The 17487-nt window shown below is 38.9% G+C and overlaps 1 protein-coding gene across 6 annotated transcripts in view; it reads left to right on the top strand.

Annotated features, from left to right (window-relative positions):
• LOC109930707 (glycerophosphodiester phosphodiesterase domain-containing protein 5) overlaps positions 1-17487 on the top strand; it is a 99958-nt gene that overhangs the window by 23708 nt on the left and 58763 nt on the right. For 2 of the 6 annotated variants that reach the window (XM_048605511.1, XM_048605516.1), the window contains exons 2-5: positions 1352-1497; positions 10986-11089; positions 14197-14290; positions 15718-15777. In XM_048605511.1, the coding sequence (XP_048461468.1) occupies positions 1390-1497; positions 10986-11089; positions 14197-14290; positions 15718-15777 (366 nt within the window). In that variant the 5' untranslated portion in view covers positions 1352-1389. Of the gene's footprint in view, positions 1-776; positions 910-1126; positions 1257-1351; positions 1498-10985; positions 11090-14196; positions 14291-15717; positions 15778-17487 lie in introns of those variants that run through there. The other 4 variants (XM_048605513.1, XM_048605515.1, XM_048605514.1 and 1 more) reach the window with 4 other exon arrangements.

Below are 17487 nucleotides of genomic sequence, written 5' to 3'. Positions count from 1 at the left end.
GTTTGGTATGTTCCCTTGACTGGTGAAGGCAAATTCCATATGAGACAGCAGTTATTAAATGGGCTGTGCTTTTCTCTAACTTTAAGGAGGTCATGTATTCAGGAAAGCAGATTAATTTCACATCAGTTCAGTGGACTCATTGGTACAAATTGCTAAAGCATAGACGTTATTGCCAAAGGAAGTGCACAGAATTAGATTAACCCAATCGGAGGCTGAAGGTCATTATTTTGTAAAGGCACAGATGCCAAACATATTAAATGAAATCACTAATCAAATCAATTTGTTTAGTTACTTTAGATCTGTATCTTGTTTGCAAATGAACAACTAGTAAAAGCATAAAGTAATAGTGAATGTAATTCCCCATATTTTCAACTATTTTACAGAATTCATGAAACATGACATGGATCTAAGCTCAGAACTGCTGTATCGGTCTGCTGTGAAGTAACAATTCAATTATTAGTTATTATCAACTGTCGCCAATTGAAAACTTGACAAAAGCAAAATACTGTGAATGCTGGGAATACTCAGCAGATCGGACAGCATCTTTGGAGAGAGAAACAAGTTTAAATTCATTTTCAAACACTCTGGGAAAACAGAAATACAACAAGTTTTACGCAAATAATTTGGAGTAGGGTGGAAATAGAACTGAAGTGAACGTCTGTGGTTATGTGGTAAATAGGATATATTAAGTGACATAAGATTAATTGGCAGAGGGCCAAAGGGAGTGGCAATGGGAAAACTAAAGGAATTAAAGAATGTATCTAAAAGAGGTGGAACTGACAGGATGATGAAGATCTGAAAGCAAAAACAAGAAACAAGCAACAGTAAAACTGAAACTTACAAAGAAAAGAAAACAGAATGTGAGCAAGATTACAGTCTGAAATGTTGAAGTCAATGTTGGCCTAAAAGGTTATAAACAATCTAAGATATGAGCTGCTATTCCTTGAGCTTATATTAAGTTTGTTAGGTAAATGGTGGAAAGAGTTTTCCTTTTAGAATGATGAAAGGAGAGGGGAAGGGTTAGCATCAATCATGAGGTGGCAGAACCAGCAAAGGTTAATGGAGTGGCAGGCGACGCCTAGTGGAATCATGAAATGGTTGTGGCTGTGAAGAGAACAGATAAGAGCAGAATTTAGGAAATGAGACAGATATGATTGAGACTTTGTCAACTGATGTGTGAGGGTACGGGGTGAAATTGTCAGGTGAGAGAAGAAGGCATATCAGAAGTATGGTTGCATAATCAAGAACCGTAAATGGTATATAATTGTTTTGTTTCATTCAAGAAACCACGGAAACATTTTGTTCTGATGTGCCTTATTATTTACTTTTCTGTCCTTTTTTTTGACCCTAGATTGTGCATTTAATGACAAGAACTGGGGAGACTGCTTGATGATGGAAAGGCTGACAATGCTTCAGTCGAAGAAACTTTGCTTAGCTTGTGTTACTGGCATTTATGGTTGCCAATGGAGAAAGTACCGACCACAACTTAACAAAAAGGTACAATTCTGAATTCTACAAAGGACAATTACTGTTAATAGATGGGAAACATTTTATGACTTTTATGTAAGTTTGTGTTATTTGTATTCATCTTCTTACGGAAGTTTTCCTGGGAGAGCCAAATTGTGCTTGAAAAATTTCCAGGGAATGCTACGTCACTTATTTAGTTTTCCTAACGTTTTCCAGGTTTTTGTTGTTGATTTAGTATTGGATTCTAGTTGATCTACTGCAAAACACAATTCGGTCCTCAACTTCTACTGCCGTTCAATGAAATCATTGTTGAACTGCATTCAAAGTCTATCTAGATCTTTGCTCTATATCTTCTTCTACCCTTGGCTAGCAAAAATCCATCTCTGATTTAAAATTATTAATCAAGATAGCATCTATTGCTTTTTGTGGGAAGAAGTCCTGCATTTCTACTACCTTTTGTATAGAGAATGACCTGACTTAGATTCTAGGGTTATGTCCCTCTCTCCTAGACTCCATTTGGCAGAACATGTATTTCTTCATCTAATTTATAAAACGTTTTCAAAATATTAAAGTCTTAACCAAGTCCTCACTTAACCACCTATATTTCAAGAAATACAGCTAGTTTATACACCCTCTCCTCAGTAAATTAGGGTGGCACAGTGGTTAGCACTGCTGCCTCACATGCCAGGGACCTGGGTTCAATTCCACCCTTGGGCAACTGTCTGTGTGGAGTTTGCACATTCTCCCTGTGTCTAGCTTGATCTACTCTGCTTTTTATCATTTTTATGAAAATTAAAGTCACCCATCAAAATAGCTTTACTTTTGATACCAACCTCTCTAATCTTGAGTGTTGCTAGCATGAAACCTGTGGTCAATTCATATTGTAGCTTTAGGTTGTCTCCTTTTCTCCTTCTGAAAATAGAACCTCTGCCAGTATCAGTCTATTACTTACATTCTCTCTTACAAATGTTATAATACTGGGTTAAGATTTCTTGACAGAACATTTTCTAGGGAGGGACTATAGCTTTGTGATAGAGCATTTGTTTGCAAATTAAGCTACACTTGGCTCAAACACAGGATCTACTTTTTAAATTAACATTCACCAAAAGATGGTGATGCAGTTAGATCTTTTGGGATTGATTATTTCAGTTGGAAAGATGACCAAAGCGCCCTGTAAAATATAGCCAACAGCATGTATTCAATCTGAATGTTAGCTGTGTTAGTTCAGAGAACTTGCCCATATCTATCGCCCCTCAAGCTATACATACAATTGCCTGTCTCTAATGGAAAAGTTCTGAGACATCCGATGGTCTAAAAATTCACCTGGTGCATACTCCAGGAATTCAACCACCATAATTTCATTGCAACTGTGGTTTTCCCAGTCTATATGTATATTAAAAGTCACTCATGATTACTATGGAACCATTACGGCATGCATCATTAATATCCCCTACCTCACCATTACTGTTTGGAGGCCTATAACCAACTCCCACTAATATTTTCTACCCTTTATGCTTCTGAGCTCCATCCAAAATAATTCCACATAAATTTCCTGCAGCAATTTTTTTCATAAGCATATCAGCTTCATCTTTCAATAATAACTGCGACCGCACCCCCTTTTCAATATTGCCTGCCTAAAGATTGAATATCCATTGAAAGTTTTGCTCCCAGCCTTGGTCACCCTGTGACCATGTCTCTGTAATTACAATCAGGTTGTCCCCACTTACAACAATCTGAGCTGTCAGTTCATCTACCTTATTGAAAATGTTCTGTGCTTTCATACAAAGTGCATTTAGACTTGTCTGTGTAACAATTTTGCTGCTAGCTCGTTTCCTTTGAATTCCACTTCTGCTTTCCAATTTTCTATCTATCATTTCCATTTTGCTCACCATGTTGTCTCTCCATTCCGTTTTTCATCTCCTTGCCACTCTAAACCCTCCCCCACTGTACTAGCGAATATCACTGCAAAGATATTTGTCAACATCCTGCTCAGAAGCAACTCATCCAGTTTGTTCAGTTTCATATTCTCCATAATTGGTCCCAATGCCTCAGAAATCTAAATCCCTTCTTCATACATCATCCCTCCAGTTCTAGCTGTTTTCCTTTCTCCTTGGGAATGTCCTGCAGCTGCTCAGTGACTTCACAACATTGGTATCAGGGAGGCAACATGACATTCTGGTGTCATGCCTGTTGCTACAGAAATGTCCAACCATTCTCCTGACAATAGAATCACTAACTTTCTTTTCTTCCACGCCTCCCCAATCCCATCCATCCTGTGCAGCTGAGCCACTCCTGGTACCATGGAATTGGCTCTCACTGCATTCTCCTAGCAGTATCCAGAAGCAGACATACAGAGACAAGGTTCCAGGGCTTCCTACCTGCATGGTGCTTGTATTCCATTTGGTGTTCACCCACTTCTTTTCTGCCTGTGGTTAGACTACTTCATTGTACATGCTGTCCATGAAGATCTCAGCCTTGCAGATACTCCACAGTGACTCCAGAAACATGGATTTCCAATAGCTCAGCTGGAAATATTTCCTGCACACACTATCATCCTGGATACTGGAATTGTCCCCAACTTTGCACATCGTAAAGGAGGAGCATTCTGCTGAACTAACCTATATCACCATGATTTACCTTTAAATTACTCTTTCCTTTTACTTCCAGTAGTTTAAACAATATTCAATATTTACTAGAAACGTTATATTATTCCATAAGCTTTAAATACTCAATATGAACTAAAAAAGCAATTTTTACTTCAAAGACGGGACAGTTGAAATACCCACCTAGTCTTGCTTACCAGTGGTGTCACACAGCTCACACAGCTCCCAGTCCCACTTGTTGAGCTTACATTTCTCTACAACGTCACTGTTGTGTAGCTTTTCAGCTCCTGCTGTCCATGGGGCATTTTTCCAGTGACATCACATTTCTGATTTTCATCTCCCAAACTTGAAAATTTCTATTGCTTTCTCACCTTGTTTGAAACCTCCCCAATCTCATGCATGTTCTTATTATATTATTCACTTACGCGCATTTCCATTTTATATATTTTATTAACTCTACCACCAATTTGTATACTATTTTAAAGAATAGAAAAGACATTAAACACTTACCAGACACTGGCCAAAACCTCTGTCTGTAATGAAGGACCAATTCCAAACCAGCTCTAATGAATGTGGTCCCACTCCTCTCAGAGATACTGACTGTCTGACTTGGGTTCTTACCTTGCCAGCTCCTCTCCTTGTTTCTTATGTTCTATGCATTAGTATGCAAAATATTTATCTAGGCCAGAAATCTGTCCACCTACTCTGATGCAATTTTTGCCATACTGCTTAACTTAACACATCTCTAATTTGTCATTCTTGCGGCAATTATGAACAAGACTTTCCCTGGGGACTTCACAACTGCAACACCAAGATCAAAAAGAGTGTCAAAAACCAAAAGAGTGAGAAACCACTCGGTCATGATTTTCCCAACAGAAGTTCCACGAGTATTGGAGAAAAAATCAAGGCACCTACTGCCCAACAATTCAAAGATTAAAAGCAAAAAGTAAAAAGTAAAATGGACAGCAGGACATCATTGTGAGATGGGAGTGGAGGAGAGCAGGAATGGTGGGGTACAACTTCACAAAGTGAGCTGCATCTGTAACTAAAAACAGGCAAGCAGTGAAGTCTCAAAACCTGCCTGGAGTGCTATATCATCAATGGTCTCCCACCCAGAGGCTACCTCCAGCCAGCTGCATTGCTCCTTAAGGCCTCTGAGGATCTGGAGTCAGTCTCTGACAAAATCTCTTAATAGGTTTTAACAAGTTCAATTGGCTACCAATTGCTTGCATGAGGATAGCTGCACAACACCATGTCTCCCTTAGATCCTGTCTCCAGAAAATAGCTCAGAAATATAAAGTAACCAAGAAACCAGCATGTCTCTGTTTCTATACACTCTCTTTCACATGACACAGCCAGTTTTGCCATTTCTAGCTTTTATTTATTTGTTCATTAATAACAATTTAAATTTGATAATGTAACTACTTGCTATCTATTTTGTACTTCAATCTGGTTTGATTTGAGGCAAACTTGCAGTTGGTCTTCCTCGTCTACCATTCTCGTCACATTAGTGCTCTCCTTAACTCCAGTTTATTATTTCAACAGACCGTATCTTTTCTTAGATGCAATATGGCTCATTTGTAGTTGATTTGTGGTTAACCCCCCATAACTTTCAGTTTAACAAACTAAGTTAAATTTCAGTTTGTCAACAGCTCATTTTCTATTATTCACCCATTATCTACCAATGAATTTCTGCTCTTGCCAACTTCTTGACAATGTCATATCCAGCTGTACCTGGCCTGAGAGTGTGACCGGTTTCAGTGCAAGGTTCCTGTGTGTAGTGTCACACTTGAAAATTAGTAAAATAGCATATGTATTTTAAGTAAGTATACAGTAAGCTCTACCAGGGCTAGAAATGCATCAATGGTAAAATGCCATTGGGATAACACCAGAGTTTAAAGTTGTAAATTATGAAGACAGGTTGACAGATGATCTGACTGAGGTCTTGTAAATAATACTAGTCTATAATTTCATACTTAATACTTCATAACCAACACATGTCTTTTAAATTACAAGTTGTTTACATTTTGCAGCTTGATCAGTTCTTAGGTTAGGCTTGGTGTGTCTACGGCTCACGGCAGGGTTTTATTTGGATTTGACTTTGCATTGCAATTGATACATTGAACAAGTGATTTAATTATCTGCGATGCAAAAAAACGCAAATTGTATAAAAAATACAGACTCTCCCTTGGGTTCAGTTCAAATCAGTCATTTTGACTGTTGTGATCAGTGGGAAGTGGTACATGTTGCTTTGTCACGGCAAGTACTGTGGATCTTTATCCTTGTTCTGACTGGAAAACAAACCTATAAAATGTTTTGTGGTTCTACTGTGGGTGTGTTCTTAGTCATGTGGATTTTTGTTGCTGAAATCCTTGATCATGTGCCAGTAATGAGGTACAGTATATGTCAATAGCTATGTCTTAACTTAAATCATTCAATGTTTGCTTGCTGGGATATAATTAAATCATTGTTACTTTCATCTTGAATTCCTGAATTTTGTCTGATTCCGATATTTAGACAGATATTGTCGCATTGGGGGATAACAGTAAAGTACATATTGTGGAAACATACAACTAAAAGGAAAAGAGAAAAAAATGTTGTCAAATAAATAAATAGTTTCTTTCTGCTATATATCTAGAATGTGAAAGGGAACAGAAGCTTTGTGGTACTTGAAGTGCAATTGCATACACAAGCCTTTAAAAAAGGAAAAAAAAATCATGTCGCTTAAGGCATTTATTACAAATGACTCGTGCATTTCCATGGGTTGCTTCTTAAACAAAATAAGGCTAATTTTCACCTTCTAGGCAAAGTCTTATGGAACAGATCACCAGCCTGTTATAGATTCCCCCACTTTATTCCCCATTGATTTCAGTATTAGTAAAATCAAACACATTCTACAATGAGTGAGTGCTTTGCTTTATCAGACTGTGTTGTTCGTGTTGTCACTGAAGCCCATTTACATGAATATACCTGGTATTTCACTACTTGCTTTTTTTTTAAACTTGTGACACTGGGACAGCACCTGGTGATATCAAGAAACAGTTGGAGGCACTGGATACTGCAAATGCTATGTGTCCCAGCATTCCTGCTATAATACTGAAGACATAGAACTTTGTGGAAAGCCAGGGAGGTGATTGCTGGGCCCCTTGCTGAGATATTTGTATCATCAATAGCCTCAGGTGAGGGGCCAGAGGACTGGATGGTGGCTAGTATGGTGCCATTATTTAAGAAAGGTGGTAAGGAAAAGCCAGGGAACTATAGACCAGTAAGCCTGATGTAAGTGGTGAGTAAGTTGTTGGAGGGGATTCTGGGGGATAGGATTTGAAAAAGCAACCACTGATTAGGGGTGGTCAACGTGGCTTTTTGCGTGGGAAATCATGTCTCGCTAACTTGAAGTGACAAAGAAGACTGATAAAGGTAAGAGCAGTGGACATTGTCTATATGGCATTCGACAAGGTTCTGCATGGTAGAATGGTTAGCACAGTTAGATCACATGGAATCCAGTGGGAAATAGCCATTTGGATATAAAATTGGCTTGAAGGCAAGAGACAGAGGGTGGTGATGGAAAGTTGTTTCTTGGACTGGAAGCCTGTGACCAGCAGTGTGCTGCAAGGCTTGGTGCTGGGTCCCCTGCTGTTTGTCATTTATATAAATTATGGAGTTACAGATAGATAGGATAGTGATGAAGACATTTGGTACATTTACTTTTATTGGTCAGTGCATTGAATATAGGAGTTGGGAGGTCATGTTATGGCTGTACAGGATATTGGTTAGACTACTTTTGGACTACTGCATTCAATTCTGGCCTCCCTGCTATAGGAAAGATGTTGTGAAACTTGAAAGGGTGCAGAAACGATTTACAAGGATGTTGCCAGGGTTGGAGATTTTGAGCTATAGGTAGAGGTCAAATAGGCTGGATGCATTCTCACTGGAGGGTTGGAGGTTGAGACCTTATAGAAGTTTACAAAATCATGTGGATAGGGTGAATAGCCAAGGTGTTTTCCCCAGGGTAGGGGAGTCCAAAACTAGGGCATAGGTTTAAGGTGAGAAGAGAAAGATTTAAAAGGGACCTAAGGTGCAACTTTTTCACTCAGAGGGTGGTGCATGGATAGAATGAGCTGCCAGAGGAAGTGGTGGAGGCTGGTACAATTACAACATTTAGAAGGCATCTGGATGGGTACATGAATAGGAAGGGTTTAGAGGGAAATGGGCCAAATGCTGGCAATGGGACTAGATTAATTTAGGATATCTGGTCAGCATGGTTGAGTTGGATCAAAGGGTTTGTTTCCATGCTGTACAACTCTGTGACTGGTCCAGGCTTCATTATGTGGCATGCATCCTGTGGATACACAGCACAGTTTCTGTATACACTGAGTGATGAAGCTTCTAGATTGCCATTTGATTGGTCACTCTCTTGCTGGAAGATCTTTGCCAGTCAAATCTCTGAACGATACCAGTACAAATAAATTGGATGGAATTCTCCATTCTATGTAATTTACCCCTTATTGTATCAGGGAACCCTTTATGATTTTGGTAGAGATGAGCAATGTTAAAAAGGAAGTTCAAATTCCCAGTTATTAACTGAGAGAGTAATACCGCAAGATTCTACATTTTAAACAAAAATTTTTTTGCTCGCCCAGAATGAAAAGAAGTATTACAGAGGTAACTTTTTTGGGAAATACTGCTTGTTCCACTTGTATTTCCTCCTAAGAGCACATCTTGAAGGTTCCTTTACTTGTCCTGAGATTAACTACGGTGTGCCAGAGCTCTCAGACGTTCATTTTCCTCAATGTTCGTGCTTTTCTAATGACTATGTGATTTCTTGAGGTCCTTCTAGTAGCAGCCAAATAAGCAACTTTTCAAACTCTCCTTAATTATTTCACAATTGCAGGTCCCCAGCTCAAGCTAATGAATCCATATCAAAAAGTACCAGCTACTTCCAAGTATCATCTGCATTTTTTCTCGCTCTCTCTCTGCCTGCTCCAGATGAAAGCTCCAACTGCTCGTTCCCTTAAGAAATCACGAAAATAAGCACAAAACAAAAGAATGCCACCCTGAAATCTCATAAATGAGAATAAAATCCCCATAAAGCCAAAGGAGAGAGGTAACCTGCTGGTGAATTTAACTTGAGAGTCACCATGCCTCAGACGAGGGGCGAGGTTGAGAAAGCAGGACCCTCATGGTAACCACAGCAGGTACAGGAATTAAACCTGCATCACAAACCAGCTATCCAGCCCAAATGAGCTAACGGATTCCCACAACAGTGTGGCATACCTGTGGTGTCCCAAATAGATACTCAAACTAATTGTCTCCAATTCCTAAATCTCTGACCTGGAAAAAAAATTGCCCCTATTGAGAGAACTTAGACATGCCAGGAGGGATCTTGGAAGGATCTAAATGACTCAGACTGAGGTGTGTGGCAGAATCAGGCAACAAGTACAGTAAGGCTCATCACAACACTACGAGCAACTCGCACCATCTTTTACGCTTTTCACAAACAACATTGCAAGATTCTCAATAGGAAGTGGCAAGATGCCAATTGACAGGGATTATTGCTTGTTAAACACCTTGTTAACATGTCCACCCCCACAATGTTCTATATTCATCGCTCAGGGACCAGGAAATGAAAGAGATGTGAGGAGGCAGTGTCACATCTTACTAGACTACACTATCCCAACTCAGATACAAGCACATCTGGGGGATGTCACCCAAATAGAGTCAGTGCACCAGGTGACACCACAACACGGGAGTTAATTTCTGAAATCTCCTTTGCAGAAGGGAGAAGAGTGTCAACAATGAGCAGGAACATGGAATCTCAGGGATTACTTTTTAGCACCCAGTATTTTTCTAGTCAGCAACAGATATGTAGGTATTTGGTAGAGTTTCTAAAGCACTCGGTGTTCTAGCATGTTAAATGGAAAAGTCTAATGACATGAAGAGCTCCATATTGTCCCTGGGGCTCAACTCCATGTAGTCTGACCGTGAGAGTTTGAAGTGCATTTGTGACAAATAAAAGACATTGGAATAGGTACAAGCACTAATATCCATGGAATTCATAAGGAGCTGCATACTCTTTACAGGTCATTCTGTTACCCCAGTGGTTGCTAGAATGGATGATTGATACAAACCAGCAGCTAGCCCTTTCAAGCCCATGTGGGTCAGCCCAGGGCTAAGGAAATCACCTCAGAAGGGTGAAGGTACCTATGGCTTCTCAGTTGCTTCGTCATCTTAAACCTTCCTAGTCAAATTGTCTTGTCTGCTCTGAAGATACTGGTGACCAGGACTGCCCAGGCAGAGTTGCAGAGGCCACAGTTTAAACATGGTTCCCAGCAGGTGCCTGTACTATGTGGTAGGACATCACAATTCTCATTGCTGTATAGGCTGAGAAGTGACTAATCTACACTCAACTCCTCAGAGGCAACATAGAGGGTTCTCCACAGAACTGTGAAAAGCAAAGATTCATATCTTACCGAGACCTTAATGTGTCCACCATTGTTATATTTCCCATAACACATCACATTTGAGCATTTCTTGAACAAACTTACTTACGCTAATGCATGACTTGCTATGTGTTTGCATGTGTTATGTGTTACATAATTAAAAAAGAATGCTAAGATTATGAAGGGTGTTCTTACTAGTGCTCATGAGGATGACATGCTGAAGTCCATGTTAGCATGACATCACACAGACAACGCCTGTCAGCTGACTTGTGAGGGATTGGATCATTCTCTGCTGTATAACAAAAAATCCAAAGGCTACAGGTTCAAGTACTGAGATGCTCCTATAATTGTCAATCCAAACTTCTCACTTTAAGAATGGCTCAGTCATGGCAAAATCTAAGCCCTTATCTCATGGCTTTCAATGTGTAATAGAATCATTTTCCTTTGTTTAATAGTACCTGTTCTATCATTACAGAGCACGTGTATCTGGTGTCTGATCTTGTGTTGTGCCTTTGGCATCAGTGTTTTCTGGTTTTACTGTTGGTGGGCACTGCGCAATGACTACAGCAACTTAAATGAGTAAGTATGAAATGTTTACAACATCCTTGCGATATTTAACCTTCCATTCTGCTTCTCAAACACATCTTGTGTGCTTGAATTTTTACCTTAGATTTTTTCTTCCTGCTCAGCACCAAAGGCTGTTCTTGTAATTGAGTATTCACTCCCAACAAGGAAAATCTGTTTTTATAAACAGAAACTCGGATAATTATCATGTGGCCAGGTCCAATCCAAAAATCTTTGGCACAATATTTTGCTATCACATGCTTCTATGTGATTTGTTTAATTTTGTAAGGCAATAAAACAAATACACTTATTAGATCATGACTTAAACTGTAAATTGTAAGATTTAGAATTATAGAATGGTTATAGCACAGTCCTTCATGTCTATGCTAACAGTATTCCAGGGCAACTTAACTCATTCCACAATTCAGCAATTTCCCTAAAGCCCTGTAAATGTTTCTTTTCAAATGCCTATCCTGCTCCCTTTTGAAACAACACCAACTGTATCCAGCACCATCACACTCTTGGATAGTGCATTCCACATGCTAACACTTTGCTTGTAAGAAGTTTCACCTTTTCATCATTGATTGATTGTTTTGTCCCTATATCAGTTTCCTCTGGTTCTTGACCCATCCACCAATATTTTGTACATATTATGCCAAGGTGAGGGCTTATGATTTAGTGGGTAGTACCCATGTCTCTGAGCCAGAAACATTGTGTTCAAGTATCATTGCAGGACTCATTAGATATTGAAGGAACATTCAAGATGTCACTAACCAGGTTCATAATCAACCTGTTAATTCTTCCCTGTCATGTGGTAAAAGCAGGAGAGATTCTTGGTCTGCCATGCTTGATGTGGAGGACTGCCACTCAAACTATAACCATTTCTCTCTCTCTGAAGGAAAAAGAAATGCCAATGGTCCCTGTGGACAATGGCTAATTACAGATGGGCTTTGTTTAGACACCTCCATGAATTTGAACACACCCATCAAATCGCTTCTGATCATGCTTTAAGGCAGACAAACTCAACTTCTTTATCTATCAATGTAACTAAAGTCCCTCATTCACAGAACTATTCTAATTTTTTTTCTGTACTCCATCTAAAACTCTCATTCTCAAAGAGCAGTGCCCAGAATTTGACACACAATACACCAAAGGCTAACCCAACATGTTCTAGAGGTTCATTGTAATTTCTTTGTTTTTGAATTATATTTCTGTATTTATAAAGACCTAGATTCAGCATGTCTTTTTAACCACTTTCTCACACTGCAGTATTACCTTCAATAATTTGTGCATATCCCCAGGCATCTAAATTCCTGCACCCCTTTTATCTGATTTCCTTTCTCCTTATTCTTCCTTCAAAACGGTACCACTTCACATTTCCCTGCAGTAAAGTTCATCTGTCATGTGTTGTCCTTTCCACCGATAAGGAAGTCTATCATGGTCTACCTCAAAGATCAAGATTCCCAAATTCTGAAGCATATGCAAATTTTTGAAATCGCGCTCTGTACATCTAAGTCTAGTTCATTTACACATGTCAAGAAAAGCTATTGTCTAGTACCAAACTCTGGAAACTCCATTGTAAACCTTCTTCCCACCCAAAAAACAACAGTTCACTGCATTATTCTGGTTTCCTCCCACTCAGCCAAACTCCTCTCCATGCTGCTTGCTCTTTACTTGAATGCACATAGTATTCAGAACGGCATAAATGAATTAACAAATACAGGCTAATGAGTATGATCTTACAGCCATTACAGAAACACGTTTACAAGGATATCAAAGCTGAGAACTAAATATTCAGGGTACGTGTCTTTTTGAAAGGACAGGCAAGAACGAGAGGATGATTGGGTAGCGTTGTTACCATCAGGTATAATAAATACAAGAGCAGGGGAAATGATTTTGGATTGGTAGAATCCATAAGGGTGGAGGTCAGAACAAAAAGGGGAAGAAAATTTTGGTAAGAGCTATCTGTTGGCCCTCCTAACAGTAGCTATACAGTGGGCAGATAAAATTGAGGAGATAACATGAGAGCATTTAAGTAAAATTGTACATTAAACCATGGGGGACTTTAATCTTATGAAGAATTCATAGTGTTCTCAGGATAGCGCTCAGGACAGAATAATATTTGTGGATCCAACCAGGGATCAGGCTACTTTGGATAACCTTGGATTACTTTGGATAAATGTGTAATGAAGCAAGTATAATAAATTATTTCAGTGTAAAACGTTCCCTTAGGAAATATCAACCGTAACATGGTAGATATAGCATTCAGTTTGAGAAGGAGGAATTTGGTTCAGAAACAATTATGCTAAACTTAAATAAGGATAGTTACAAAGGAATGAGGGCAGAACTTGCTGGAGTGGACTGAGAATGGAGTTTAGTAGCCAAGGATGCTTGAGGAACAATGGCAGACATTTAAGAAAATAGTTCACAGTAAATGTGCCTGTACATAATCACATGTATAGCAGCAGCTCAAGGAACTGACTCAACTGCACATGTGCGTCAGGGCTGCATAATCAATGAAGGACTTGGCTGTGGAGCTCACATTGCATGAATGAATATTCATGTAATATGAATATTCATGCAAATGAATATTTATAAACTACCATTCCAGCATCCTTTTTTGTGATCCTAGATTTACAAGTGAGCCCTCCTGATACCCTCTGAATAATAATATTCTAGATGATTTTGTTAAGTTCTCCCTGATCTAATATTTCTAAATTCATCTCTAATTACATTATGAATACAACTTGTTTCCAGTCTTGCATTTGAAAACAGAAGGTATTTCTTCCAAATTGATGCTCACCAGCCTGTCTAAGGAATAAAGCACAGCAACAAGAGATAATTGAACACTTGAAGGGTTTTGTTTTACACAGAAATCCACTTCTTCCAAACAATATCTGCTCTAAGCCTTATTCATCTAAATGCGAAACTCCAAGCTTGCCAGTGTATTAGGCATTTTCTGTGATTGAATTAATCTCAAAACAGCAATGTTAAAGGAGCACTCCATTGTATTTGACGTCTATCCAAACTGAAATCACCTAAAGCAGTTAGCAGTTGCAACATGAGAATCACACTTGAAGGATAGGTTATTCAAGGAATAATCCCTTCCTCATCCCTTACAGGCATTTATTTGCAAAGATGCATCGGTGGTTAGACTGGTCTGTGATTCTCCTAATATTGACGGCAATTATCTTTAGCTACCTGTTTCTGTTGATGGTAAGTTATTGACAAGTTATAAATTTGTTCATAGTTATTTATTTCATATTAAATTTACTGGGCACGGTGATGTAGCCGGTAAGACTCTTGAAGCTTGAGTTCAAATTTATCATGTGAAAGTCTCAACTAGCTATTGGTCTTAAGTGAAAATGGATTTGAGTGGTATTGAAACAAAAACCTCAAATGGGCAATTAGTCGGCATCTGAATGTAGAGCCACAGACTTCAGAGTATTCCAATTCCATTTACTAGTTAGCTATAAATGGTATAGGGATTTAAAAAGCTCTAACTCTTGGCTAACTATAAAACTGACCATTATCTGAAGCACTACCAGATAGTCATAGTGACAACCCACCATGATACTTAATGACCCATATACTTCCAATGGTCAACCACCACAATCTCGACATCTTCGTGCTGGACACATGACCACTCCCTCTTTTTCAATGTCACCCAAACCCTCTACCCACGAAAACAGTGAGAAGTGGAGGACAAGTTAGAAAATAACCATCTGCAGGTATACGCTGTACAACTGATAGCTAGAGAATAGAAAGTCGGCGATTAGGATATAGGCAATTTGCACTGGGAACAATGGAATAAAGAATACCTACTTGGGAACTGTGGCATGTGGAGGATAAACACTGGATAACGGTTTACTCTCTCAAAGTATATCTAGATTCTAAGCATGATTCTTTTTATTTCAAGAGTTTCAAGTTTGCTTGCTTATGATGTGGCACTTTATCAAATACTTTTTGGACATCCATACACTCTGCATTAACTCTATTATACTCATCAAGCCTCTATTTAATCTGATTTAAAAATTCAATTAACCACAATTTATCTTTAATAAATCTCTAATGGCTTTCCTAAATTAATGTATAATTGTCTAAGTGACTGTTAATTTTGCTTGTAATATGTGTGATACAGATACATGTTTTCAATTCAACACCGTTGAGTTATATCCAGAATCTTATTGCTTTCAGTACCTGAAATCCTACATTTGGAGATCTGTAGCTTTTTTTTTATTCCTCCATTCCTTCACTTGGTGTATGTTATATTTAGTCTCCAGATGTACAAAATCATTGGAACGCAGAGGTGGAAACAGTTGGCTGCAGAGTAGACAAGCTGAGAGTATATGTTGCGGACAAGTGAGACAAAGAAGGAATTTCTTTTTAACAATGAAGTTTGAAGGGGGAGCATTGCTAAACAATGAAAGTAAATGAAACACATTATGCAAATAGGCTACAGATTGTACACTCGGGGGACAATCCAATGTTAAACAATGAATTTAATGCTATTGAAACCAATTTTAAAAACTATTCATTAAATCAAATACATTTACACATTGATGATTTTATGAATATAGCATTAGAAATGTGTCAGACAATTACAGACTTTTCTTAGGAAGTTTCTGCTTTTGTCATTTCAGATACTTTCACTGTGTCACTTTGCTCTGCAAATACCACTTTACTTGCACTGGATTAATAAGGTAATGTTCTATAAATGGCAACAAAAAAGTAGCATGAGCATTATCAGTTCTTTCTCAATTGCAACTTACTTAATCATGACGATTTAATAATCAAGATAAAGGAAAACCCAAAGATGTTCTACCAGTATATAAAGAGCAGTATATAAAGGATAGCTAAGGAAAAACTTGGGACCTATCAGACATAAAGAAAGGAACTTGTGTGAAGATGCAGAAGATATGGAAAGAATTTTAAATGAATTTTTTATCTCTGTACTCAGAAAGGAAAGGGATGATGTGGATATAGTAATCCAAGAGGAACAGTGTGAAATATTGGACAAAATAATCATAACGAGAAGAAGAGGTCACAGAACTGGAATCCGTAAAAGTGGATAAGTTGCCAGGGCCTGATGGATTGTTCCCTAGGATGTTGAAGGAGGGCAGGGAGGAAATAGATGCTCTGAGGGTTGTTTTTTCATCTTCACTGGACACATGTGAGATGCCAGAGGGCTGGAGGAATGCAAGTGCAGTTCTATTATTTGTAAAAGGTACGAAGGAAATGCCAAACAATTATGGGCCAGTTAATCTTACTTTGGTTGTCAGAAAATTTTAGAATCAATCCTGAGAAATCAGAAATAGTCTTTCAGAAAGGCATGGACTAAGAGTGCTTGGAGGCAGAGGATGTGGGCGAGATCCTAATTGAGTATCTCAAAATGGTATTCATCCAGGAGAAGGATATGGAGGATAGTGAGATTAGTGTGAAGCATGCTAATATGCCAGGGCATTTTGAGATCAAGAAAGAAGTCGTATTGGGTCTCTTGAAGAGCATTAAGGTGAACAAGTCCCCAAGGCCTGATAGTATCTACCCCAGCTTATTGAGACAGGCAAGAGTGGAGATTGTTGGGACGTTGACCAAGATCTTTGTATCCTCACTAGCCACTGGAGAGGTTCCAGAAGCCTGGCAAGTAGCTAATGTCCTTCTTCTGCTAAAGAAGGAAAATACGGATAATCCAGGAAACTATAGACCGGTGAGTTGCACATCGGTGGTTGGGAAGCTACTGGAGAAAATTCATAGGGATAGGATTTGTGCACATTTGGAAAAGCATGGCCTAATTAGGGACAGCCAGCGTGGCTTTGTGTAGGGCAGGTCATGTCTTACTAACTTGATTGAATTTTTCGAGGAGGTGACAAAGGCGATCAATGAGGCTTGAGCAGTTGATGTTGTTTACAGGGACTTTGGTTAGGCTTTTGTCAAGGTCCCTTATAGTAGGATCATCCAGAAGATTAAGAAGCATGGGATCCATGTTGGCTTGAAGCATGGATTCAGAATCGACTTGCGCATAGGAAGCAAAGGTTGGGGTGGAAGGTAGAAGGTTGGAGGTCTGTGACTAGTGACATTACTCAGGGATCTGTACTTGGACCCCTGGTTGTGCTATATATAAATGACTTGGATGAAAATGTGGATGAGTGGGTTAGAAAGTTTGCAGATGATACGAAGATTGGTGGAATTGTGGATAGTATAGAAGGTTGTCAAAGGATACATCGGGATATAGATTAGTTGCAGATATGGGCAGAGAAATGGCAGATGGAGTTTAATCTGGGTAAGTGTGAGGTACTGCACTTTGGGAGATCAAATGTTAAGGAAAAGTATGCAGTTAATGGCAGGACTGAACAGCATTGATGTGCAGAGGGATCTTGGGGTTCAAATCCATAGCTCCCTGAAAGTGGTCATGC

The sequence above is a fragment of the Rhincodon typus genome, chromosome 14 (assembly GCF_021869965.1).
Source record: "Rhincodon typus isolate 14 chromosome 14, sRhiTyp1.1, whole genome shotgun sequence".
NCBI lineage: Eukaryota > Metazoa > Chordata > Chondrichthyes > Orectolobiformes > Rhincodontidae > Rhincodon > Rhincodon typus.
The sequence above is the reverse complement of the archived record's forward strand: the minus strand, read 5'-3'. Positions and strand labels throughout refer to the sequence as shown.